This window comes from Sapajus apella, unplaced genomic scaffold, assembly GCF_009761245.1.
Source record: "Sapajus apella isolate SASKATOON/1434 unplaced genomic scaffold, GSC_monkey_1.0 scaffold196, whole genome shotgun sequence".
In the NCBI taxonomy this organism is placed as follows: domain Eukaryota; kingdom Metazoa; phylum Chordata; class Mammalia; order Primates; family Cebidae; genus Sapajus; species Sapajus apella.
Genome location: NW_022437136.1, coordinates 176,855 through 204,406, shown reverse-complemented (window position 1 = coordinate 204,406; position 27,552 = coordinate 176,855). Strand labels below are relative to the sequence as shown.

The 27,552-nt window shown below is 48.0% G+C and overlaps 1 protein-coding gene across 6 annotated transcripts in view; it reads left to right on the top strand.

Moving 5' to 3' along the window:
- Positions 1-27,552, top strand: part of ABCC1 (ATP binding cassette subfamily C member 1) — a 188,048-nt gene that overhangs the window by 77,901 nt on the left and 82,595 nt on the right. For 5 of the 6 annotated variants that reach the window (XM_032269638.1, XM_032269642.1, XM_032269637.1 and 2 more), the window contains exons 6-11: positions 4,051-4,112; positions 7,658-7,789; positions 16,497-16,727; positions 17,892-18,069; positions 20,349-20,510; positions 25,200-25,292. In XM_032269638.1, coding sequence (XP_032125529.1) covers positions 4,051-4,112; positions 7,658-7,789; positions 16,497-16,727; positions 17,892-18,069; positions 20,349-20,510; positions 25,200-25,292 — 858 coding nt within the window. The remainder of the gene's footprint in view (positions 1-4,050; positions 4,113-7,657; positions 7,790-16,496; positions 16,728-17,891; positions 18,070-20,348; positions 20,511-25,199; positions 25,293-27,552) is intronic. The other variant, XM_032269639.1, reaches the window with a different exon arrangement.

Below are 27,552 nucleotides of genomic sequence, written 5' to 3'. Positions count from 1 at the left end.
TATGGCCCACCCTCTAGAGGTGCTGATATAGCTGGTCTGGGATGGGGAACTAGGTACCTGTGTTTCACTCCTTAGGTGATTGCAGTGGACAGGCAGTGCTGGGAATCTCCTCACCCCTCTGAGCCCCATCCTTAGCCCTGGCTGTGTATTTGAATCACTGGAGGAGCTTTTTTTTTTTTTTAGCCTTCTATGATGGTAACAGGGTCTCACTCTGTTACCCTGGCTGGAGTGCAGTGGTGCAATCTCGGCTCACTGCAACCTCTGGGTTGAAGCCATTCTCGTGCCTTAGCCTCTTGAGTAGCTGGGACTATAGGCGTGAGCCACCAGGTCTGGCCAATTTTTGTATTTTTTGTAGAGATGGGGTTTTGGCATGTTGCCCAGTCTGCTCTCGAACTCCTGAACTCAAAGCAATTTGCCCGCCTCGGCCTCCCAAAGTACTGGGATGACAAGTGTAAGCCACTGCTCCCCAGCTGCCACGAGCTCTTTAGCATGCATTGCAAAGGTGAACGTTTCAGTATGTATCTCCGAAGGACATGAATTTTTTTGTTGTTTATTTTTAATGACGTTTTGTTTTGCAATAGTTTGGCTCACAAAAAGTTGCAAAAATAGTAGAGTTCCTGATACCCACCACTCGACTTTCCCTAATGATAACATCTAAAGGATTTTAAAAAATGTAACTGTGGGGCTGCGTGTGGTGGCTCATGCCTGTAACTACAGCACTTTGGGAAGCTCAGGCAGGAGGATCACTTCAGCCCAGGAGTTTGAGACTCGCCTGATCAATATAGCCAGAACTTGTCTTTACAAAAAACTGATTTTTGTGACTGTAATACCATTATTAATAATATCAAATATTCCAATAATCCCTTGTGGTTGCACAATGGCTTATTCTTATATATCATTCCTTCTTCATGTTTTAGCTGGAATTTCTTTTTTTTCTCTTTTAAGATGGAATTTCACTCTTGTTGCCCAGGCTGGAGTGCAGTGGTGTGATCTTCACTCACCGCAGCCTCTGCCTCCCAGGTTCAAGTGATTCTCCTGCCTTAGCCTCCCAAGTAGCTAGGATTATAGGCATGCACCACCACGCCAGCTAATTTTGTATTTTTAGTAGAGACGGGGTTTCTCCATTTTAGGCTGGTCTTGACCTCCTGACCTGAGGTGATCCGCCTGTGTTGGCCTCCCAAAATGCTGGGATTACGGGCATGAGCCACCATGCCTGGCTTCTTAGCTAGAATTTTTTTATGGAAAAGAGCTTCTCCTTCATTTCTTTAGTCATTAATCACTCTGTAGTGATCAAATCAATGTCTGTTTTCCTCGGGGAAGCCTTCTCTAACCCTGGAAACCAAATGAATTCTTTTGGGAAAGGTGGAAAAACACTTGTTTCTTTCCATTTTGTCTATTTTCAAACAGTGACCTCGCTCACTAGCAACACCAGAGACACCAAGAGGTTTCTCTTTATTCCCAGCGTCAATGTGAACTTCTGTATGTAAGCATGTGTGGTAAGGGGGGGTGCGGTAGCTCAAGCCTGTAATCCCAACACTTTGGGACGCCAAGGCGGGTGGATCCCTTGACGTCAGGAGTTCAAGACCAGCCTGGTCACCAACATGGTGAAACCCTATCTCTACTAAAAATACAGTAAAAAATACTAAAATGGCTCACGCCTGTAATCCCAGCTACTTGGGAGGCTGAGGGGGGAGGATCACTTGAACTTTGGGGGCAGAGGTTGTGTGAGCCAAGATCATGCCACCGGATTCCAGCCTGGGCAACAGAGCAAGACTCTGTCTGAAAAAAACAAAACAAAACAAAACAAAACAGGAAACCAAACGTACATGGTGTGTTTCAGCCTGTTAAACTTACTCTCGTTGTCAAAGCTCACGGTGTCCCTTTTTCAGTCTGCGGTGCCGCTTCTGCTTGGCCCTTGGGCCTTCTAAGAATCCTGTTCATGCTTAGTTTCCTTGTTGCCCAGTGTGACAAGATGTCTTGGCTTATCTTGCATATTTCTTGCCCAGCCACTTTTCCAAGAAGAATGTGGTCGTTTAAAACAAAAACGAAGTTTCAGTGGCCCAGTCGGATCCCAAACCAGCTTAATCAGAATCCCTGGTGGGGATAGGGCCTGATACAGTATTTTTTTTAAATTTTTTTGAGACAGGGTCCCCAGGCTGGAGTGCAGTGGTGGGATCTCGGCTCACTGTAACCTCCACCTCCTGGGTTCAAGTGATTCTCCTGCCTCAGTCTCGCGAGTAGCTGGGACTATAGACATGAGCCACCACACTCAGCTAATTTTTGTTTTTTTTAGTAGAAACAGGGTTTTGCCATGTTGGCCAGGCTGGTCTCTAACTCCTGACCTCAAGTGATCCAACCGCCTTGGCCTCCCAAAGTGCTGGGATTACAGGTGTGAGCCACCATGCCCGGTCAGGATACAGTATTTTTTAAAAAGCACATCCAGCCTTGGATGGAAAACCACTTGAGGAGAGTATACTACCTTATCCGGCTCTGTAAACGCCTTATGTTTGCGCAAGGCTAGAACTTTGAGTGGAGTCCTTGGCTAAAGCTCTCATGGCTGCATGGTGACCTCTCTTCCTTCTGCTGCTAAAACTTGTGTTTCAGAATTTAGACCCAGATGCGTCCGTGTTGAAAACCAGGCTTGGTCTGTGTGTCTGTCCCTTTCCTTGCCTGCATGATGTTGAGCTGGGGCTCATCTTGATAACTGCAGGAAATAAGTTCTTTGATAGCTTGCTTAGAGTCTCTCAGTACTTCCCCTTGCCTTTAGAATGCAGACCAAAATATGTGGCCTGCAGTGTAGACTGTGCACAGCCTTCAGTGTAGACTGCTCGGGTCCCCTCTTGTTTCCTGGAGTCTGCCATCCTTCCTTCTACTGCTGGGCCTTTGCACACACAGCTGTCTGCTGGGAATGCCTTGCCTTTCCTCCTCACTGAGTTCTCCTCTACTCACCTTCAGGCACCAGCTTGACTGTCTTCCTTGGGGGAGCCTTCTCTGACCTTGGTGCACCAGATCAGCCCCCATGCGCTTACTTGGTCTCATTGGTAGTATTTCTCTACCTTAAGGGCACCTACCAAGGCCCAGAAGTTGCAGTTTTGCATTTGTTGGTGTAGTCATTAGATGCGTATCTCTCTCTGGAGCCTGACTCTGTGGCTTACATCCTGCCTCCACCACTTTTAGCTGTGGGACCTTGAAGAAATCATTTCATCTCTGGTCCCTGGTTTCTTTTAACTGCAAAACAGGGATAAAATACTTTCATCTACCTTGTGAGGCGGGAATGAAGATTAAATAGGGTAATTTGTGTAAAGCACTTAGAACAGAGCTAGCTATCAATAGTAGAGAATGTTGGCAGGTATTACTGATGATTACTGCAGTGGACCACAAGCTCCATACAGGCAGGGGTCATTTCTGTTTAGATTTGTATGCAGGGTGCTTGGCACATGGGCGGTGCTCAGGAAATACTTGTTGGATGAATGAAAGAATGAAGTGGAAATAATAGTAATACCACGTTTATAGAATTCCATGAGGTTATAAAATAATGCAAGTATATAAGCTCTTGGTAGCATATCTAGCACATAGTAGGTGGTCAATAAATACTCAATGCCCGAATGAGGAAAGTGGGGACAGTAGTAATACCAGCTCATGAGGTCGTCGTGGGGATCTAAGGCAACCCTGTAGTACCTTGTAGAGTGCCTAGCACATAGTAGGTGCTCAGAAAATACTTGTTGAATGAATGAGTGAAGTGGGGATGATGGTAACACCAGCTCCTAGGGTGGTTGCGGGGATAGAAGATGAGGCAGGTCAATAGCTTGTTGTATTCTGGTTGCACCTGGTAGACACTCTGATGAGTGAAACGGGAGGAGCTGCTATGAGTTTCTTTGTCCTGGAGCTTAGGAGAGAATCCTTTTGGGGTACAAAATGGTGTGGAGCGGACGCTGGTCCTCTTGAAGGAAGAATGGGCAACTGACTACTCCTTGCCAAGCTCTGGCCTGGATGAAAAGTTGAATCGTTCCTTTCCCTCTTCCTCCCTAACCTGTTCTTTCTTTCCACTAGAATCCTTGCCCGGAGTCCAGCGCCTCCTTCCTGTCCAGGATCACCTTCTGGTGGATCACAGGGTAAGGCTGGGCCTCTGAGACCTCAGGGAGGTGGGGGGGAATGAATGAATGAATGAATGAATGAATGAGCATGCTGAGCTCCCCCCCTCGACTTCTCCTTCCTTTGCTCTTCTGCAGAGTTGTCTTGAATCGGCCTATGCTGGCCATGTGGTCTCAGAGACACCTACTCTGTCCTGCAAGTTCATGAACTTGAATATGATAAACACATGAGCCGAGAACGGCGTAAACCTCTGCAGATTTGGGTTTTTAAAATATTAGGTATAGTTATTGACATCGTCCCCTTCCCGCCCCCCACTCCTTGGAAAAATAATACTGTCTCACCAACGGAAATGTGGGTTAATGAAACACCTGTGCAGATCAGTAGTAAGCAAACAGCCAGAGGCAACCACTGTCAACATTTTAGTATACGTCCCTCTAGTCTTTTTTTTTTTTTTTTTTTTTTTTTTGAGATGAAGTCTTGTTCTATCTCCTAGGCTGGAGTGCAGTAGCGTGATCTCAGCTCACTATAACCTCTGCCTACTGGGTTCGAGTGATTCTCCTGCCTCAGCCTCCCAGATAGCTGGCACTACAGGCATGTGCCACCAACACCACTGGATAATTTGTGTCTTTTTAGTAGAGATGGGGTTCCTCCATGTTGGTCAGGCTGGTCTTGTACTTGTGACGTCAGGTGATGTACCTGCATTGGCCTCCCAAAGTGCTGGGATGACAGGACTCAGCCACTGTGCCCACCTACCTTCTGGTCCTCTTCTTGTACATCTTTTTCTGCCCATTGTCAATGTCTTACTGGGGATTGTTTGAAGAATCTTTTTCCCCCCTCATATGCATCATTTTTGTTCTTTTGGAGACAGGCTTTTCCTCTGTCGCTGAGGCTGGAGTGCAGAGGCACAATCGTAGCTCATTGCAATCTTGATGTCCTGGGCTCAGGGTGATGCTCCCACCTCAGCCTCCCTAGTAGCTGGGACTACAGGCACGCTCCACCATGCCCAGCAGATTTTTGTATTTTTTGCAGAGACGAGTTTCACCATGCTGCCCAGGCTGCTAACCAACTCCTGAGCTCAAGTGGTTCCTCCGCCTCAGCCTCCCAGAGTGCTGGGATCATAGGAGTGAGCCACCATGCCTGGTCTCATCCTTGTCTTTATGAGCTTTTTACAAACATCTTTTTAAAAAAATTAGGTGTCTTAATTTTTTCAAATTACTATTAAAGAGCGGCACTGGGACAGTTGATGTAATTGGTATATGACTGCAGGACCCTGGATGCATGCTAATAACATTCATTCTTATTTTGGAAAATTGTGCTCTAGTTACGTAAGAGCATGTCCTGGATTACAAGGGGATACCCCTAGTTTTTTGGGGGTGAAGACATGTAGAGCCTACATCTTAACTTTTTTTTTAGGGGGGGTGGGGACAGAGTCTCGCTCTGTCGTCCAGGCTGCAGTGCGTGGCGTGATCTCAGCTCACTGCAACCTCCACCTTCTGAGTTCAGGCGATTCTTCTGTCTCAGCCTCACAAGCATCTGGAATTATAGACCTACACCTCTATAACCGGCTAATTTTTGTATTTTTAGTAGAGATGGGGTTTCACCATGTTGGCCAGCCTGGTCTCAAACTCCTGACCTCAGGTGATCCACCCACCTCCGCCTCCCAAAGTGCTGTCATTACAGGTGTAAGCCACCATGCCTGGCTTTTTTTTTTTTTTGGGGGGAGGAGTCTTACTGTCTCCCAGGCTGGAGTGCAGTGGCGCGATCTCAGCTCACTGCTACCTCTGCCTCCTGGGTTCAAGCGATTCTCCTGCCTCAGCCTCCCCAGTAGCTGGGACTACAGGCGTGTGCCACGATGCCCAGCAGATTTTTCTATTTTTAGTAGAGACAGAGTTCACCATGTTGGCCAGGATGTTCTCCATCTCTTGACCTCGTGATTCATGCACCTCAGGCTCCCAAAGTGCTGGCATTACAGGCGTGCACCATAGCGCCCAGCCAGTGCCAGGTCTTTAACTGTTGAAATGGTTTATAAAAAGATCATGTGTTTGCATGTGTATGTATGCGTGACAGTGGATGGAGAATGATACTGCAAACGTGGCAACATGTTAACAGTGCTGAGTTGAGTGAATTCTTAGTATAATTTGAGTAATTTTTAAAAGGAGTTTGAAATTATTTAAAACAAAAATGTTTTACTTTTTAATTATAAAAGTGTTGAGTCGGCTGGGTACGGTGGCTGACGCCTGTAACGTTAGCACTTTGGGAGGTCGAGGTGGGTGGATTACCTGAGGTCAGGAGTTTGAGACCAGCCTGGCCCATGTGGTAAAACCCTGTCTCCACTAAAAATACAAAAAGTAGCCGGGTGTGGTGGTAGGTGCGTGTAACCCCAGCTGCTTGGGAGGCTGAGGCAGGAGAATCTCTTGAACCCAGGAGGCGGAGGTTACGGTGAGTCGAGATTGCACCACTGTAATCCAGCCTGGGTAGAGTCACATAGAAAGACTCATGTAACAAAACTCAGTAAGCTCATCACCCAGATTTCATGATTGCTAATGCTTTGTCATGTCAGCCTTTTTGTGTTTTTTTTTCCCCCCTCAACCTCTTTCTATTTTTCTTTTATTTATAGGGTCTGTGTCTGTGGCCCAGGCTGGAGTGCAGTGACATGATCACAGCTCCCTGCAGCCTCCACCTCCTGGCTTCAAGCAATCCTCCCACCTCAGCCTCCCTAGGAGGTGGGACTAGAGTTGTGAGCCATTATGACTGGCTAGATTTTTTATTTTTACCATTTGTAGAGATAGTCACCCTATGTTGCCCAGGCTGGTCTTGAAAATCCTGGGCTCAGGAAGTCCTCCCACCTCAGCCTCCCAAAGTGCTAGGATTATAAGCATGAGCTACTGGGCCTGGCCCATATCAGCCGTTTTTAATGTGAAATTTTAAAAAGTTGGTGGGGCATGGTGGCTCATGCCTATAATCCCAGCACTTCTTGAGGCCAGGGTAGGACGATTGCTTGAGCCCAGGAGCTGAAGACCAGCTTGGGCAACATAGGGAGACTCTGTCTCTACAAACATAAAAAATAAAAAAAATTAGCTAGTTATAATGGCTCTTACCTGAAGTCCCAGCTACTCGGGAGGCTGAGGTGGGAGGATTGCTCTAGGCTGGGAGCTGGAGGCTGCAGAAGGCTGTCATGGCATCACTGCACTCCATCCTGGGTGACACAGCAAGACCCTATCACCAAAAGTGAATGAATGAATGATAAAAAAAAAGTAAATTAGAGCCATCCTGATACTTCCATCCTAAATCATCTTATTTTCTAAATATTTTGTATGCACACCCCCTCTGAAAACAAAGCCATTTTTTCCTGCATGACCCAACAGAACGAGCTGTAATTTCCTTGTAATATGTGCAAAATGTCCATCCACATTTGGACTTCCCCAGCTGTGAGGCTGCCTTCATTTGCCGTGGGCAGTTGTGCTGGGGAGGGGAGCAGCATCAGCAGGCATGTGGGGTGAGTTAGCCCCGTCCTCCTCCTCCTCCTCGACTCTCATTGCCTAACCGCCTTGTGTCTTGGCCCCAGGTTGATGGTTCAGGGGTACCGCCAGCCCCTGGAGAGCAGTGACCTCTGGTCCTTAAACAAGGAAGACATATCGGAACGAGTCGTGCCTGTTTTGGTAAAGAACTGGAAGAAGGAATTTGCCAAGTGTAGGAAGTAAGTGTGAGTTTCCTTGTCCTCCAGGATGCCCCAGTCACCTCCTGCCACCCCTGTGGCCTAACCCAGGCTGCGGCCCTGGCAGTGCTGCCTGTTACTAGCCTTATGGTATTGGGCAAGATGCCTCACTTCTCCTCTGGGCCTCAGTTTGCTTTTCTGGCAAATGGAATAGAATCTCACAAGTCATTAAGGCTAGTGGGTAGAAAATAAGAGAGAAGCTGGGCATGGTGGCTCATGCCTGTAATCCTAGCACTTTGGGAGGCCAAGGTTAGCAAATCAGTTGATCAGGAGTTCGAGGTCAGCCCGGGTAAGGCAGTGAAACCCCATATCTACTAAAAATACAAAAAATAGCTGGGCGTGGTGGCGCACGCTTGTTATCTCAACTACTGAGGGGCCTGAAGCAGGAGAATTGCTTGATCCCCGGAGGCAGAGGTTGCAGTGAGCCAAGATCGCAGCCTGGGAGACAGAGCGAGACTCCATCTCAGAAAAGAAGCCAGCAGTTGATGCCATGGCACGTGACTGTCCCTCCTTGAGTCAGTCTCACTTTTTCTGTGTCTTTCTGAGCCTCTGGCATCCCGCATGTTCCTGCTGTTTGAAGTGCTTCTGTCCATTGTGCCCAGCTGACCATGTATGTCTCTTTAGCCAAAGAAGGTCAATTCATGAGTGATTTTGGCTACACTGGCTTTTAGACTCTACCCGCTATGGAAGGCATGTCTCACTGTGCGACCTCTGTCATTCTTTTGGGAATCAGGCCAGAGCCTCCCCTGCACGTAACTTAACCCATCAAATCTAAGACACATCAGTTGCATGATAAGTTATTATTCTGTGTAACAGTTAGAAGGAAAAGCAACTGCCAGTTAAACAAGGATGTAAGACGCGTCCTTCGCCCGGAATTGCCAGAACATGAAATTGCAGGTGACACGAAGGCAGTGGATTTCGGCCATGGGGTAGTGGGGCGGCTGTCTTTGTTCCTGTTGCCTATTCTGGGGTAAGGTTACTATGGTAAGCTGTGATGGGGCCAGTCTGGTGCATTGGATTCTCCACAGAGCCGTTGGCCTTGCAGAGAAAAACCCCAGACCTGGGTTCGGTTCCTCATTCTATTCCGGGGATGCCCAGGATACAGGCCTTCAGTCAGACCCAGATGGCAGGTGGGAATCTGGGACATCTATGGTGCCAGCCACTAGGACATCAGCAGAGGACCTGATGACTCTGGTGGGAGGCTGTTTGGGTGGTCCGGGTGATGGGAGAAATTGTCTTGTGGGAGGCGGATAGAGCTGGGGCCTCCGTGGCTGAGCATCGTAAGGAAATGGCCCATGTCCATGACCCAGTTGAAGGTTCTTGGCAGGCAGAGGTGGGGTCCCTGTTTATTGCAGTTCTTCATGGAGACAGAACTAGTAGGATGGATAAGTGATAGATTAGATGATAGATGGATGGATGGTGGATGGATACATGATAGGTGGAACACTTAGGATGTCAGATGCTCAGAAAGAGGCAGAGAAAGTGAGATTGACTTAGGGAGGGTCAGGCACATGTCCCTCCAAGGAGATTCTCATGTCCTATGGCAGGAGAGAGCAGGTTGCAGGAGACACCATGGGAGAGGGAGAGCCTTGGGAGGAGGACAGAGTTTGAATCAAGATGATAGATAGATGGGTGATAGATAAATGGATGGGTGATAGATAAATGCATAGATGATAGATGGATGGATGATTGATAGATGGTGGATGTGTGGATGGATTGAGGGTGAGAGGGGGTCTGCTAGGCAAACTGGATCATGTGATTATGGAGAAGTCCTATGCTAGGCCATCTGCAAGCTGGAGAAGCTGGAAGCTGGTAGTATGGCTCAGGCCAAGTTTGAAGATCTCAGACCCAGGGAAGCTGATGGAATTCTCAGTCGACAACCAAAGGTCTGAGAACCTGGAGTCACTGGGGTAAGTCCCAGAGTCCAGAGGCCAGACAGCCTGGAGTTTTGAAGTCCAGGGGCAGGAGAGGATGACATCCTGGCCACAGAAGAGAGATCCCATGAATTTGTCATTTCTCTGACTTTTTGTTGATCTGGACCCTTTGCTGATTAGGTGGTGCCCACTCATATAGGGTGAGGATGGATCCTCCATACTGAGTCCACTGATTCAAATGCCAGTGGAAACATTTCAGTCATCTGGAAACACCCTCACAGACACACCCAGAAATAACACTTTACCAGCCATCTGGGTATCCCCTAACCGAGCCAAGTTGATCCCGAGCAGCAGCTCTCGCCAGTATTCCTTCAGCGTCACCTGCAGCGTCGTCCCTCCCCGACACTAACAAGGCCACATATGTACCGTGGGCGTCAGCATTCCTCATCACTCACGTCTCTGCTGATTGCCTGGCTCGGCTTCCTCTCATGGAAGAAGGATGGCCCACCTTTGTGTTCCCTGGAGCTTGCCAAGCGAGCACGTTGCCAGAGACACTGTGGGAGAGGGAGAGCCTCGGGAGGAGGACAGAGTTTGAATCAAGAAGCTCCTCCACTGACCTGGCCCTTAATTCGTGAATTCATGGAGTGGATGAAACTGACTGTTCTTGTGCTTAGTGATGTTTAGTCCTTGAGGGTTCAGACAGTGGACCAAAACAAACACTATTTTTATTTTTTGAGATGGAGTCTCGCCTCTGTCACCAGACTGGACTGTAGTGGCACCATCTTAGCTCACTGCAACCTCTGCTTCCTGGGTTCAAGTGATTCACATGCCTCAGCCTCCTGCGGAGCTGGGAGGACAGGCATGTGTCACCACACCCAGCTAATTTTTTATTGTTTCACCATGTTAGCCAGGATGGTCTCAATCTCCTGACCTCATGATCCAACCCCCTCGGCCTCCCAGAGTGCTGGGATTACAGGCATGAGCCACTGTGCCCGGCCAACAGACACTCTTGCTGGGTGTCATCGACGTTTTGTGTGAGAGATAGGGTGTTGGTAGTGAAACATGCATGATGAGAAGCTTTGGAGAATGATAGTGTTGGCGTGAGATAAAAATGAAGAAATAAGAACTTTGTTTTTTTTTTTTTTTTGGAAATGGAGTCTCTGTTGCCTAGGCTGGAGTGCAGTAATGTGATCTTAGCTCACGGCAACCTCTGCCTCTCGTGTTCAAGTGATTCTCCTGCCCTGGGCTCCCAAAGTGTTGGGATTACTGGTGCGTGCCACTATACCTGGCTAATTTTTGTATTTTTAATAGAGACAGGGTTTCACCATGTTAGCCAGGCTGGTCTAGAACTTCTAACCTCAAGTGATCCTCCTGCCTTGGCCTCCCAAAGTGCTGGGATTGCAGGCATGATCTCCCGTGACTGGCTGAGGGAGGTGTTTTAGATAGAGTGGTCAGAGTTCTACCCAGTGTGGCCTTGACCCTTGGTGAGCATGTGCCTGTTCCTCCCTAAGTTGATCTCATTTTTTTCTCTGCCTCTTTCTGAGCATCCAGCATACTGAGTGTTCTTGCTTTTTGAAGTGTGTTTGTTCAGCATGCCCAGCTGCCCAGGTACGTTTATTTTAAGAAGGTCACATGTAAGCAGAGACTTGTATAGAAGGAGGAAGTGAGTCTTGTGTCTATTTGGAGAAGGAAGGGCTTTCCAGGTAGAGGGAACAGCCAATGCAAAGTCCCTGAGGAGGCTCGAGGTGCAGCAGGGGGCTCATGTGGCTTAAGCAGAGTCAATGAGGGGGAGAAAGGGAGGCGACGAAGCTGGAGAAGGATTCGCAGGGGTCTCCTCTGAGAGTTAGGGTGGGATTCCAGGTGCAGTGAGAACACAGAGGTAGCTTTTCTGCAGGGCAGTGGTGTGACATGAGCTCTGTTGTATTTCTTTATTTTAGAGACAGGGTCTTCCTCTGTTGCCCAGGATGGATTGCAGGGGCGTGATCACTGCTCATTGCAGCCTGAAAATCCTGGGCTCAAGCAATCCTCCCACTGTACCCTCCATAGTCGTTGGGATTACAGGTGCATACCACCGTGCCTGACTTATTTATTTATTATTTCTTATTTATTCATTTTTTTTGAGACAGAGTTTTGCTCTTGTTGCCCAGGCTGGACTGCAATGGCATGATCTTGGCTCACCTTAACCTCCGCCACCAAGTTCAAGTGATTCTTCTGCATCAGCCTCCAGAGTAGCTGGGTTTGTAAGCATGCGCCACACCTGGCTGATTTCTTATATTTATTAGAGATGGGGTTTTTCCATGTTTGTCAGGCAGGTCTCAATCTCCCAACCTCAGGTGATCCCTCCCAAAGTGCTGGGATTACTGGTGTGAGCCACCGTGCCTGGCCTTTTTAAATTTTCTTTTATAGAGACAGGTCTCACTATGTTGCCCCGGCTGGTCTCCAACTCCTGGCTTCAGGCGATCCTCCTGCCTCAGCCTCCCAAGTAGCTGGGATTAGAGGTGTGAGCCACCATACCCAGCTGAGATCTGGTTTATAACAACCCAGGCTGCCCTGGGGAAGGTGGATATTAGAGACGAGAGTGAAGGCAGGGAGACCTGGATGGGGAGCTGGAAGCCTGTCCATGAAATCCCTTCATGCCTCCCTGGGAGCCTTCATTTTGTCTGTTTATTTTGACACAGGGTCTCTTTTGTCCAGGCTGGAGTGCAGTGGCTCTATCTCAGATCACTGCAACCTCCATTGCCTAGGCTGGAGTGATCCTCCCACTTCAGCCTCCCAAGTAGCTGGGACTACAGGCATGTGCCACCACACCTGGCTAATTTTTTTTTGGTAGAGATGGTGTCTCGCCGTGTTGCCCAGGCTGTTCTTAGCTCCTGAGCTCAAGCAGTCCACCTACCTTGGCCTCCCAAAGTGTTGGGATTACAGGCATGAACCACTGTGCCTGACAGGAGCCTCCCTTTTTCAGTCGGCGCATTTTCTGAGAATTCAGTGAGATACAAGCCATAAAAAGCTGTGCCCTAGTCCTGAGTAAACACTGGGAGGTTCAGCTGTACACGTTTTATTTATTCACCTGTACACTTCCATCCTGCCAGGGAGGGTGTGGTGAGAACTGGCTCATTGGGCTTGAAAGTGGGCCACCTGAGAGGGGCCTGGCTCTGTGAGTACCTTGGTGTTTAGGGATGCTCAGCTTGGGGCCAGGGCGTCATTTCCCAGAGACATTGCTAGAAGGATCACTTACTTTATTCCCAGAGGCATAGGCCAGATCTGGCAGCTGTAACCACTGTGGACCTGAAGAGAGTGACAAGGACAACCCTGTCCTAGGCTGGAATTTCCTGACCCCTTATGCCCAGATCCCTTTAGTTAACCGGGGAAGGGAATGCAGCCTGTGCAGCTCTGGGCTGCTGGGTGTCCTAGGCTCGGGGACCAGGTGAGGGAGGCCTGGGCTGGGGGGTCTGCTTGGCTTCTTGGACCCCTTTACCACCTGTCTTCACCTCTGAGTGACTCCTTGTGAAACGGATGTGGTGGGGCATGGTGGCTCATGCCTATAATCAAAGCACTTAGGAAGGTCAAGGTGGGAGGATCACCTGAGGTCATAAGTTTGAGACCAGCCTGGACAACATGATGAAACCTCATCTCTACTAAAAAATACAAAAATTAGCTGGGTGTGGTGGTGCTTGCCTGTAATCCCAGCTACTTGGGAGGCTGAGGCATGAGAATTGCTTGAATCTGGGAAGCGGAGGTTGCAGTGAGCTGAGATCGTACCACTGCACTCCAGCCTGGGAGTGCACTCCATCTCAAAAAAACAACAAAAATCCCGAAAAGCAGGTGTGCGATCTCCCTGCTTCTGCCTGTGGGTTAAAAAACCCAGTGCTTCATTGGTTTGTGTGTAACAGTTTTATGTTCTCTTCTGTGTGTCACCACGCAGAGTTAGGGCCATTTTGGATTGTGGCTTCTGGTGTGAATGTAAAATGCTTCTGTAACCCTGGAAGAGTTTGGCAGTTTCTTTTTTAAAGTTAGACATAGTGACCATACAGCCAGCCACCCTCTTGCCAGATAGCCACCCAAGAGAGCTAAGAACATATGTTCATAAAAGGCTGGAGGAATGTTCTTAGCTACTTTATGATAACCCAAACTGGAGGTAAGCCAGACATCAATTAGCAAGGGAACAGACAGATGTACCCATTATGTGCATCTGTGCAACTGAATACTAAGTGATGTACAAGAACGAACTGTCGGCTGGGCACAGTGGCTCATGCCTGTAATTTTAGCACTTTGGGAAGCCACGGTGGGTGAATCACCTGAGGTCAGGAGTTAAGACCAGCCTGGCTAACATGGTGAAACCCCGTGTCTACTAAAAATACAAAAATTAGTTGAGTGTGGTGGCACACACCTGTAATCCCAGCTACTTGGGAGGCTGAGACAGGAGAATCGCTTGAACCTGCGAGGCGGAGGTTGCAGTGAGCCGAGATTGTGCGCCTGCACTCCAGCCTGGGGGACATAAACCCTGTCTCAAAATAAAAAAAAAAAAAAAAAAAAGACATTTGATTTCAGGATGCCTGTCAAGTATGACAGAGGTATTAAGCACTTAATCAAAATAAGATCATAAGTCACTGTAAAATAATACCCATTTATCCAAAGTGATAATTAAAAGGTTTTTTTTTTTTTTTTTTTTTTTTTTTTTTTGATGGAATCTTGCTCTTGTTGCCTAGGCTGGCGTGCAATGGACCTATCTTGGATCACTGCAACCTTTGCCTCCCAGGTTTAAGTTATGCTTCTGCCTCAGCCTCCCGAGTAGCTGGGGTTATGGAAATCTGCCACCATGCCGGGCTGATTTTTTGTATTTTTAGTACAGATGCAGTTTCACCATGTAGGCCAGGCTAGGGTCTTGAACTCCTGACCTGAGGTGATCCACACACCTTGGCCCCCCAAAGTGCTGGAATTACAGGCATGAGCCACCACGCCCTGGCAATTAAAAGGTTTTAAGACTAAGAAACCTTTTTTTTTTTTCCCTGATAGAGAAGAAACTCAATTTCCCAAATAATCAAAAGGTCTGTATAAGACAGCAAGAGACAGAATCTGTCTTTGGGAGGCTAAGGCAGATGGATCACCTGAGGCCAGGAGTTCAAACCAGCCTGACCAACATGGTGAAAACCCTGTCTCTAGTAAAAAATACAAAAATTAGCTGGACATGGTGGCGCATGCCTGTAATCCCAGCTACTCAGAAGGCTGAGGCAGGAGAATTGCTTGAATCCAAGAGGCAGAGGTTGCATTGAGTCGAGATTGCACCATTGCATGCCAGCCTGGGCAACAGGGCAAGACTCTGTTCCGAAAAAAAGAAAAAAATCCCTGTAAAATGAAGACTACTTTTCTGATGACAGCTTTTTGAGATATTCATATACCACACGATGTATGTAAGTGGACAGTACAGTTCACTGATTTTTAGTGTGTTCACAGAGTTGTGCAGTCATCATCACAGTCAACTTGATTTGCTTTTTAAGACAGAGTCTTGCTCTGGCCCCGAGGCTGGAGTGCAGTGGCGAAATCTTGACTCATTGCAATCTCCTCTTCCTCCTGGATAAAGCAGTTCTCTCGCCTAGGCCTCCCATGCTGGGATTACAGGCACCTGTTACCGTGCTTGGATAATTCTTTGTTTTTAGTAGAGATGGGGTTTTGCCATATTGGCCAGGATGGTCTCAATCTCATGACCTCAAGTGATCCACCCACCTCGGCCTCCCAAAGTGCTGGGATTACAGGCATAAACCACCACCCCCAGTCAAATAAAATTTTTTTTTTTTTCTTTGGAGACAGAGTTTCACCATGTTGGCCTGGCTAATCTTGAATTCCTGACCTCAGGTGATCCTCCTGCCTTGGCTTCCCAAAGTGCTGGGGTTACAGGCGTGAGCCACCACAACTGGCAAGGACGCTTTGTTCTTTCACACTGATCTATACATGACTATCCCTTTGCCTGTCTTGATGATTGTTGTTGTTTTTTACTTTTTCTTTTTTTTTTTTTTCCCCGAGACGTTGTCTTGCTCTGTCACCCAGGCTGGAGTGCAATGACACGATCTCAGTTCACTGCAACCTCTGCCTCCCAGGTTGAAGCAATTCTCCTGCCTCAGCCTCCCAAGTGGCTAGGATTACAGGTGCCTGCCACCATGCCTGGCTAATTTTTGTACTTTCAGTAGAGACAGGATTTCACCATGTTGGCCAGGCTGGTCTCAGATTGACCTCAAGTGATCCATCCACCTTGGCCTCCCAAAGTGCGGGGATTAGAGGCGTGAGCCAGCGCGCCCTGCCGTGATTGTTGTTTCGTATTGTTTTGAAATCAAGAAGTGTGAATCCTCCCACTTGGTTCTTCTTTTTGGCTGTTCTGGGTCCTTAAGTTTCCATATTAATTTTAGGGTTAGCTCATTCATTTCTCCCAGGAAGCCAGCTGGGCTTCTGATAGAGATTGCCTTGACTCTAGATCAGTTTGGAGCCATCACTTCTCTATGTTTTTCACTTGTTCAACTCAGTTAATCTTACCTGCCTTGGAGGTAGGTCCTACTTTTATCCTCATTTCACAGGGGAGGAAACTGAGGCCCAGAGAGCTTAAGGACCTTGCCTGAAGTCATGCAGCTGGCCAGTGGCCAAGCCCTAGTTGGCAATGGTGGCTCTCCAGACCGTGTGTGTAATCACTGTGCTGACCTGCCCCTCTCCTTGGGCTTTTCATCTTTGACTCTGCCACTCCTGAGGGGTGACATCCTCTGGCTGTTTGCCTCAGTGGGGGGCTGTGTCTGTGGCAGACCCCACAACGGCTTTACCTCCTTGTGTTCCAGGCAGCCCGTGAAGGTCGTGTACTCCTCCAAGGATCCTGCCAAGCCGAAAGGGAGTTCCAAGGTGGATGTGAATGAGGAGGTGGAGGCTTTGATCGTCAAGTCTCCACAGAAGGAGTGGAATCCCTCCCTGTTTAAGGTCTTATACAAGACCTTCGGGCCCTACTTCCTCATGAGCTTTTTCTTTAAGGCCATCCATGACCTGATGATGTTTGCTGGTCCGGAGATCTTGAAGTAAGACCCCTTCCCTTCCAGGTGGGCTCCGTTTTGCCTCCTTTGGTTGGATCTTTCATTTGCATCACTCATAACCCCAGGGTCCTGAAGCGTGCTCATAGTCAGGTGTCTCCATTTTTACCAGCTTACCTTTTTTGGAAAAAAAAAAAAAAAAAAATAGAGACAGGGTCTTGCCTTGTTGGTCAGGCTGCCGGTCTGGAATTCCTGGCTTCAAGTGATCCTCCTGACTTGGCTTCCTGAGGTGCTGGGATTGCAGAGGTAAGCCACCATCACTGCCCAGCTTTGCTTTATGCTTTACTTAATTACCGTCTTAGTGAAAACTACTTTGGTTACAAGTAACAGAAACCCACTAGGGTCCCCTGAAACCCAAATGGGGAGGATATGGCATTATCTTGGAAAACCAAGAGCAAGGAAATGCCAGCAGATTTCATGAAAAAACTGCAACCAGGGTTGGGCGCGGTGGCTCATGCCTGTAATCCAGCACTTTGGGAGGCTGTGGCAGGCAGATCACCTGAGGTCAGGAGGTCCACACTAGCCTGGCCAACATGGCGAAGCTCCATCACTACTGAAAATACAAAAATTAGCTGGTGTGGTGGCGCACACTTGTAATCCCAGATACTTGGGAGGCTGAGGCAGGAGAATTGCTTGAACCCAGGAGGCACAGGTTGCATTGAGCAGGGGTCATACCACTGAACTCCAGCCTTGGCGACAGAACAAGACTTTGTCTCAAAAAAAAAAAAACACACACACACACAACAAAACAAAACTGTAACCAAAAACCGGGGAGTCAGAAGGGAGGTGGCCTCCCTCTTCCCCTGTTCTCTGCTGCTCTGTCACACTGGGGCCACACAGTCATTCTCTTTCCCTCTCTCATTCTGTTTCCTTGTGTTCCCTGTGCAATTCCTTTTGGGTGACTTGCTGGCGATGAGATAAAGCTAGAGCAATTAGTGCAAAATCCCAAGCCAGAGACCTCTGCTGTGAGCACTTTGGGCCACCTGCACAGTGACAGTCACCACTGTGGACGTGTTTTTCCATCTGTGAAACTGGAGTGATAGTATCTTGCTCAGCTGGCTCAGGAGAAAGTTGCAATGCCAACACTGAAGCCCTCTTCCCTGCCCCCACGTGTCACAAGTCATCCCAGGCCATCTCTTTGCTCCTTCGCAGGTTGCTCATCAACTTTGTGAATGACACCACGGCCCCAGACTGGCAGGGCTACTTCTACACGGTGCTGCTATTCGTCAGCGCCTGCCTGCAGACCCTCCTGCTGCACCAGTACTTCCATATCTGCTTCGTCAGCGGCATGAGGATCAAGACCGCGGTCATCGGAGCTGTCTATCGCAAGGTAGGGGAGGCTGTGCCACTGGCCTGTGGCCTGATTTTGATATCCCCTCCTGCAGCCCTGGGTTACTCCAGAGTGCCAGCCTGGGGACTTCCAGCCCAGCTTCTGCAGCAGTAGGATGATGGTGGCCTCCATGACCACAGGTGGCAGGGACAGTGACCGTCAGGCATTGTACCTCATCAAAGCTGATTTCAAGGGTTGGCGTGTAGATGTCCCTGTGTATCAGCTGTGGGTAATTGAGTTTTTTAGATGGATCAGTGGCCCTTGATGTGGGGAAATTGAAGTTCAGATTCTGGTTCTGTGGTTAACATTCTGTGTTTCAGCTTCTTGTCACTTTTTTTCTTTTTTTTTTTTTTTTGAGGCAGAGTCTCACTCTGTCTGCCAGGCTGGAGTGCAGTGTCATGATCTTGGCTCACTGCCATTTCCGCCTCCTAGGTTCAAGCAATTCCTCTGCGTCACCCTCCTGAGTAGCTGGGATTACAGGCATCCGCCACCATGACTGGCTAATTTTTGTATCTTTACTAGAGACGGGGTTTGGCCATGTTGGCCAGGCTGGTCTCGAACTGCTGACCTCAGGTGATCTGCCTGCCTTGGCCTCTCAAAGTACTGGGATTACAGGCGTGAGCCACCACTCCCAGCCTGTTGTCAGTCTTAATTTGAACTGAGCAGGTGGCACATTCTCTGCATGATGAGAGTATGTAGTAGGCATTTGTGCACATCCAACTTCAAAGGAACCAAATTACCTTCTTGGTCTCTATAAATTTTTTTTTGTCTCAAGGGCAAGGAAACTGCTTGGTGCATAGATCAGGAAGAGACAGTCTTGCAATGTACTTGGGAAAGATGAACTAGATCAGTGATTCTGTGGCCTGTGTGTGAGTTAGAGTCACCTGGAGAGCTTAAAAAAACCGATGAAGGCCGGGCACTGTAGCTCATGCCTGTAATCCCAGCACTTTGGGAGGCCAAGGTGGGAGAATCACTTGAAGGCAGGAGTTCAATACCAGCCTGGTCAATATAGCAAGACCCCGGCTCTGCAGAAAATAAAAAAATTCACCATGAATGGTGGTGAGCACCTGTAGTCTCAGCTACTCAGGAAGTTGAGTCAGAAGAATCGCTTGAGCCCAGGAGCTGGAGGCTGCAGTGAGTCCTGATTGCACCCCTGCATTCCAGCCTATCTGACAGAAGGAGACCCTGTCTCAAAAAACAAAAAACTTCCTGACACCTAGGTTGCACCAGATTCAGTTAAATTGAGATTGCTAAGGTTGGACCCAGGTGTCAGTGTTTTTGTTGTTTATTTATTTTTATTTTTTGAAATAGGGTCTTGCTCTGTTACCCAGGCTGGAGTGCAGTAGCACGATCTTGGCCCACTGCAGCGTCCACCTCCCAGGCTCAAACAGTCCTGGCACCTCAGCCCCCCAAGTAGCTGGGACCACAGGCAGGCACCACGACGCCTGGCTAATGTGTTAGTGTTTTTAAAACTCCCCAGGTGATAGTGTGGGGCCATGTTGGAGGGCCAGTGACTCAGACCAGCAGTTCTCTGCCAGGGAGATTTGCCCCTCCCTAGGGCATGTATGACAATATCTGGAGGCATTTTCGGTTGTCCCAACTAGGGGTGAGGGCACAGGACAGCCCCCCAAAGAAGTATCTGGCCCCAGATGTCAAGAACACCAAGGTTTTGAGACCCTGGCCTAGACCCTCCGTCCTTCAGTGGGATCTGGGACCAGCAGCATCAGCACAGCCTGGGAGTATGGTAGAAATGCAGAATCCAAGGCTGCACCTCAGACCTGCAGAATCTGAAGCTACATTGAAACAACCTCCCCCATTACCCTCAAACAAAAGAAAAGAAAACAAAACAAACAAAACAAAACCCTGGCTGTGTTTGTGCACATTAAAGCTTGTGAAGCCCTGGTTTGGAGGATGCCTAGTGTCCCTTGCCAGTTGAGTTCAAGGTTGGAAGGCAGTGAACCAATCACTGCGGTCCAGGAGGCAGAGGTCTCTGATTGGCCAGCGTGGGTCACATGTCCTCTCTCATGGAGAAGAGATGTAATTGACAGCCCTTCGGTTTGAGGAGGGAGAGTTCCCAAAATAAAAGTGCCATGGATAAGAACGTAGGCTTTGAGAGAGGACACACGCGTCCTGGGCGGACAGGTAAATCGGGAGGGGCGGAGCAAAACTCTGCAGCATTTCCACCCCTGAGAGTCTCCTTTCTCTCTGTGGGCCTGGAGGAAGAGTCAGGCCTCTTCACCCACCACACTCACCCACCCTCCCTCTCCTTTGTCCCACAGGCCCTGGTGATCAGCAATTCAGCTAGAAAATCCTCAACGGTCGGGGAGATCGTCAACCTTATGTCTGTGGACGCTCAGAGGTTCATGGACTTGGCAACTTACATTAACATGGTCTGGTCAGCCCCGCTGCAAGTCATCCTTGCTCTCTACCTCCTGTGGCTGGTGTGTGTTTGACGCCATTCTCTTTTGCATGCAGGGAGGGACTTCTACGTGGGGGCAGCGGGCTGAGGGGGTGGGTGTTGATGGTAATGGCATCTGTAGCTCCCTGGCAGTTCCGGCTCTTGTTCATATTTTATTTTCCAGCCTGGTAAGCAGTTCCTCAGTACAGTATTTTTTTCCTTTCATGAATTGTCAGGAATGGTGGCATGGTGTTTGCATTCTCTTTCCTGGACAGTGCCAGTAATTAACAATGCTGCAATGAACACTCCATATTTCTCCCACTGAATCCTCTGAAACGCTGACCAGGCTCACTTATTCACTAGTCCCTAGTTATGGTGGTCAAGATTCTCTAAATTGCAAGAGATAGAAATCTATCTTAAAGTAGCCTAAGTAAATAAAGGGAACATTGGGGCTGTATGTATCTCAGAAAGCTGGGCATTAGCTTCAGGTGTGGATTGATCCAGGAGATCAAGCAATGTTGCCAGTACTCACTTTCACTCTTTCATGATTTCATAGCCCTTTTGTTCTCTGAGTTGACATCATTCTCAGTGGTACTTTCCCACATGGCTCCATAGCTATGGGCTGATATCATCCTGTCAGAACGACGTGCCAGAGAAAAGAGAAGACAGCATTTCTTTGCACAGCCAGAGTCAGTCTCAGGAAGCACTGTGGCCTGGCTTGGTCCTATTCACGTCCCTGAACCAATCACTATGGCCTAGAAGGCAGAGTTCTCTGATTAGCCGGCTTGGGTCACCTGTCCCTTCCCATGGCAGAAGAGATGTGATTGACAGCCCTTCCATGTGGGGAGGGAGAGTTCCCAAAATAAAATGATGATAAGCAAAGAGGCTGATAGCACAATACATGCCTTGTGCTTTGCTACCTCTGAGCCTTTGCCAGGTGCCTTTTCTTCCATAAGAAATTTCCTTCCTTCCTACTAACTGATGAAAGCCTGCTCATTCTCCTGCTGTAACAAACACCACTTTCATTGATGTCCCCTCCCCCTGAATTAGATGAACTTTCTCCTTTTTTGAATTTTGAATCCCAATAACTTTAGTATGGGAACTCATCTGATATTATTTTCTGAAATAGTTTTTCATTTTCTTTTCTTTTTTTTTTTTTTTTTTTTTTTTTGAGACAGTCTAACTCTGTTGCCCAGGCTGGAGTGCAGTGGCACCATCTCGGCTTGCTGCAACCTCTGCTGCTGAGGTTCAAGTGATTCTCCTGCCTCAGCCTGCCGAGTAGCTGGAACTACAGACTCACGCCACCATGCGCAGCTATTTTTTTTTTTTTTTTTTTTTTAGTAGAGACAGTGTTTCACCATGTTGGCCAGGCTGGTCTCAAACTCCTGACATCAGGTGATCCACCCACCTCAGCCTCCCAAAGTGCTGGGATTACAGACATGAGCCACCACGCCTGGCCCACTTTCTGAAATAATTTTTTTTTGCATGCTCAGTGTATTGCCTCCTCTTGGATGGGTAACATGTTAGCTACTTGCAGACATACAGCATCTGACTTGTTTTTGTGTCTTCTGTGGGTACAACCCCAGCAGTGCCTGGTGCATAATGAGCACAGCTCAAATTATTATCTGGTATTGAATGAAAAGGGTTGACTGGGTGTGACGGCTCATGCCTGTAATCCCAGCACTTTGGGAGGCTGAGGCGCATGGATCACCTGATGTCAGGAGTTCGAGACCAGCCTGGCCAACATGGTGAAACCCCATCTCTACTAAAAATGCAAAAAATTAGCAGGGTGTGGTGGCACACACCTATAATTTTAGCTACTCGGGAGGCTGAGGCAGGAGAATTGCTTGAACCCAGGAGGCAGAGGTTGCAGTGAGCTGAGATTGCACCACTGTACTCCAGCCTGGGTAACAGAGCGAGACTCTGTCTCAAAAAAAAAAAACAAACCATGCCTGTAATACAAGCACTTTGGGAGGCCGAGGTGGGCGGATCACGAGGTCAAGAGATCGAGACCATCCTGGCCAACATGGTGAAACCCCGTCTCTACCAAAAATATAAAAATTAGCTGGGCGCGGTGGTCTGCGCCTGTAGTCCCAGCTACTTGGGAGGCTGAGGCAGGAGAATTGCTTGAACCTGGGAGGCCAAGGTTGCAGTGAGCTGAGATCACACCACTGTGCTCTAGCCTGGCACCTGGTGACAGAGCAAGACTCTGTTTTTTTACCAAAAAAAAAAATAAGGGCTGGACACAATGGCTCATGCCTATAATTTGAACACTTTGGGAGGCTGAGGTGAGTGGATCATCTAAGGCCAGGAGACCAGCCTAGCCAACATGGCAAAACCCCATCTCTACTAAAAATACAAACATTAGCTGGACGTAGTGGTGTATGCCTATAATCCCAGCTACTTGGGGCCGAGGTAGATGAATTGCTTGAATCCGGAAGGCAGAGGTTGCAGTCAGCCGAGATTGTACCACTGAACTTCAGTTCGGGCAACAGAGCGAGACTCCATCTCAAAAAAGAAAAGAAAAAGGAAGAAGAAAAAATTATCTGTTTATTTGGCCATAGTTTGCTTTTTTAAAAAATACATTTGTAGAGCAGAAGGTGAGTAAAGTGTTTCTAATAATAAAACTTAGAAAAAAACCACCAGAATTTAATTATCTGAGAGGCTGCGCACAGATACAGGTGGCATGCACCTGTAATCCTCGCACTTTAGGAGGCCGAGGTGGAAGGATTGCTTGAAGCCAGAGTTTGAGACCAGCCTGAGCAACATAGTGAGACACTGTCTCTGCAAAACAAACAAAGCTGGGCATGATGGTCCCTACCTGTGGTCCCAGCTACTGTGGAGGCTGAGGCGGAAGGATTGCTTGAGCCTAGGATTTCAGAGGCTGCAGTGAGCTGCGCGATCACACCACTGCACTCCTGCCTGGGTGACAAGGTGAGACTCTGTCTCGAGAAGAAAAAAAATATATATATATTGAAATAAATGTCTTTTCAAGCAGATGTCTTGGGGAGTCCACTTTCCCAAAAGTACTACCATGGTAAAAATTTTTTTGAAACATTTCTTTCAGAATTGCCTTCAGGATTGGTTTACGAACCATTAAGCAAATTGTCTTAACATCACATCTTGTTTTAGATGGCAGTCGCTTGAGCTCAGCACTGTTGACACTTGGGGCCAGACAGTTCTTGGTTGTGGCGGCTGTCTTGTTTTTTCGTTTCTGTTTTTTAAGGGACAGAGTCTTGCTTTACTGCCCAGGCTGGAGTGCAGTGGTGCGACCATAACTCACTGCAGCCTCAAATTTCTGGGCTCAAGTAATCCTTCCCACTTTGTCCTCTCAACTAGCTGGGGACTACAGGTGTACGTCACCATGCCTGGCTAAGTTATTAATTTTTTTTGTAGAAATGGGGTCTCATTGTTCAGGCTGGTCTCGAACTTCTGGCCTCAAGCTATCTTCCCTCTGGATTGCAGGTGTGAGCCACTGTACCCAGCCTCAAGGCTCTAAGTTAATATAGCAAAATTAGCAAAGAATGAAGGCACACATGGGGCAGTGTTTAAAGGAAACCAGGTACAGGCTTCCAGGAGTCCCCAGCAGAGTCACCCAAGGTGCACTTAATTCTCTGGCAACCATTATGATTATATGTGTGAAATGTTGCCACCCAGGTACGCTCGGTAGGAGCTCAGTGCTTGGGCTTTTGTTAGGGGTATGGCACCGTTTACTTGGCACATACCAAAAGTCCAGACTCCCATAGGGAAGGCAGTGTTCAGCATAAACCATGTGTTTGTACAAACAGTTGAGGCACGTCTAGCCAGTCTTACCACTTCTGTTAATGGTGGAAACCCTCCTGAAATCCAAGTATGCAGGCGCTAGCTGAGGCCTGAGCTTCTAAGCACCCTTCAGGCAGAAAAAGCAGTCAGGTGGTCGTGTTCACAGTTTTCTTCATACTGCCTTATTACCGTTCTAAAAATGTAAGCTGGGTGTGGTGGCTTGCGCCTGTAATCCCAGCTACTTGGGAGGCAGAGGCAGGAGGATCGCTTGAGACCATGAGTTCAAGACCACTTTGGGCAACATAGTGAGACCTTGTCTCTAAAAAAGAACAGAAAAATAGCTGAGTATGGTGGTGTGACTGTAGTCACAGTTACTTGGGAGGCTGAGTTGGGAGGATCGCTTGAGCCCAGGAATTTGAGACCAGCTTGAGTAACATAGTGAGACCTTGTCTCTACCAAACAAAGAAACAAACCAAAACTCTAAAAATTACCCAGGGATGGTAGTGTGGCTGTAGTCACAGTTACTTGGGAGGCTGAGTTGGGAGGATCACTTGAGCCCAGGAGTTGGAGACCAGCCTGAACAACGTAACAAGACCTAATGGTTACCTGTAGTTGCAGCTACTTTGGAGACTGAAGTAGGAGAATCGCTGCAAATAGCCACTGTACTGCAGTCTGGGCAACATCTCCAAAATTAGAACTCTAAAGTTGTAATTTGCAAAACTCACGTGGCCCAAAGGCTTTGAAGAAGGGAGCACGGACCTGCTTATTCTCCAAGGGATTGGGAGGACCCCGAGAGATGCTCAGGAATAAAACTGCAAGCCTCTAACACCCTGTCGTGGGGTAAAAGTAACACCTTTTGCCCTTAACTTGGTCAGCAGCATCCATGGGGGGTGGAGCAGGTGGGAAATCTGTTAAGGTCCTGGTTTTCTCCTGTCTGGTGAGTGATTAAGAGTCTCCTTTCCTTCCTTAGAACCTGGGCCCATCTGTGCTGGCTGGAGTGGCAGTGATGGTCCTCATGGTGCCCTTCAATGCTGTGATGGCGATGAAGACCAAGACCTATCAGGTAGGGCATGTGTCTCCGAAGGCCTCCAAGCACGGCCTTAGGCTGGGGCCTCTCCATGCAGGTTTTAGTCGAGTTCCTTCTGCTCAGGCCCTGGGGTTCTCCGCCTTGCCTGCCAGTTGGAGTAACCTGGGGAGCCTGAACAAAAAGCTAATGCCCAGGCCCCATATCTGGGATTTGGATTTACTTACTGTGGGTGGGGTCTGGACATCAGGATGTGTTAAAACTTCCCAGGTGATTATATTAGGCAGCCGTGGTTGAGAGCTCCTGACATGTGGTTAGACTTTGTAGGCTGGTGACTGATATCACAAGGTCTGTGAACTTCCGAGAGACAATTCTTGTTTCCTATGGTCTTATTTTATTTTATTTTATATTTTTTTGAGATGGAGTCTTGCTCTGTCGCCAGGCTGGAGTGCAATGGCGCAATCTCAGCTCACTGCAGCCTCCGCCTTCCGGGTTGAAGCGATTCTCCTGCTTCAGCCTCCTGAGTAACTGGGACTACAGGCCTGTGCCACCACACCCAGCTAATATTTGTATTTTTAGTAGAGACCGGGTTTCACCGAGTTGGCCAGGATGGTCTTTATCTCTTGACCTTGTGATCTGCCCACCTTAGTCTCCCAAAGTGCTGAGATTACAGGTGTGAGCCACCGCGCCCAGCCATCCCTGGTCATCTTATGTGTATGTGTGACTGAGCTTTCAAGAGTTGAGTGCAAATTTCCCTCTACTTTTTTCTCCTTATTAGCTCTTACCTTATGCGAGACATGGTGTTAATCTCTTTAATTATATTAATTAATCAATTAATTTCTGAGATGGGGTCTTGCTATGTTGCCCGGGCTGGTTTCAAACTCCTGGGCTCAAGTGATCCTGTTGTCTCAGCTTCCCAATGCGTTGGGGTTATAGGTGCGGGCCACCATGCCTGGCTTTCAACTTTTTGTTTTTGGCGATACTTTGTATTTTAAACAGTTTAAATACCCAATTAATATAGCGTGGTTTCTTATTATAAAAAAGTTTGAGTCAGGCCAGGCTCAGCCCTGAACTTTGAGCATTTTGGGAGGCCAAGGTTGGTGGATCGCCTGAACTCAGGAATTTAAGACCAGCCTGGGGAACATGGTGAAACCCATCTCAACCAAAATGGAAAAGTTAGCTGTGCGTGGTGATGTGTGCCTGTCGTCCCAGCTACTCAGGAGGCTGAAGCATGAGGACCACCTGAGCCCAGGAGGTCAAGGCTGCAGTGAGCCATGCTTGTGCCACTGTACTCCAGCTTGGACAACAGAGTGAGACCCTGTCTCAAAAAAAAAAAGTTTCAATCATACAAAAGTATATAAATTAAAAGGGGCTATCTCCTTCCCTACTCTCTTAGCCACTGCGAATGTATAGAAGCAAATCCTCCTAGAACTTTCTATGTTTGTATATACAGACCTGATTAATGATATAGTTATGTCTGTTTTTTTAATATATGTGGGTTTTTTTCGTTTTGTTTTTTTTTTTTGAGACGGTGTCTCACTCTGTTGCTCAGGCTAGAGTGCCGTGGTGTACTCTCAGCTCACTGCAACTTCTGTCTCCTGGGTTCAAATGTTTCTCCTGCCTTACCCTCCCGAGCAGCTGGGATTACAGGCACCTGCCACCATGCCTGGCTAACTTTTGTATTTTTAGTAGAGACGGCTTTCACCATTTTGGCCAGGCTGGTCTCGAACTCCTGACCTCCCAAAGTGCTGGGATTATAGGTGTGAGACACTATGCCTGGCCATTACAAATCTTTTTGTGATATTATTACCATATCTGTTTTTATCTAAATGGGCTGGTTTGGCAGCATGATTTTGTCTTGTAGTGCCCTGCTTTGGGGACCTCTCTGTGCTAAGCTGTATAGCTTGAACTCATTCTCCTGATCTGGTGCCTTTGGATCCTTAACGGAGATGGTGTGGTTTGTTTCTCTGGTCTGCTGTTGATGGGTAGCGATGGTGTGCTGTGGAATTTCAAATGAGAGCACTTGGCTGCACCAATGGTACCATAGGGAGATGAGTTTCAGAACACAGACCTGTTGGAAGGAGAGGCCTTATGGGGTAGGGATGGGTGGGATGGGTGAGGCAGGGGCTTTGATGGTAGAGTCACCATTTAATCAATCTCTTTATGTGTGGGATTCCCTGAGTGGTCCGACTCTGAACCCACTTCACTCGCTGGCCTCCAGATCATGTAACTTAATTTCTTCCCATCTGTGTGGTCTAGGGATGACTGTAGCACTAAACGATAGAGTTTCTTGTGACTA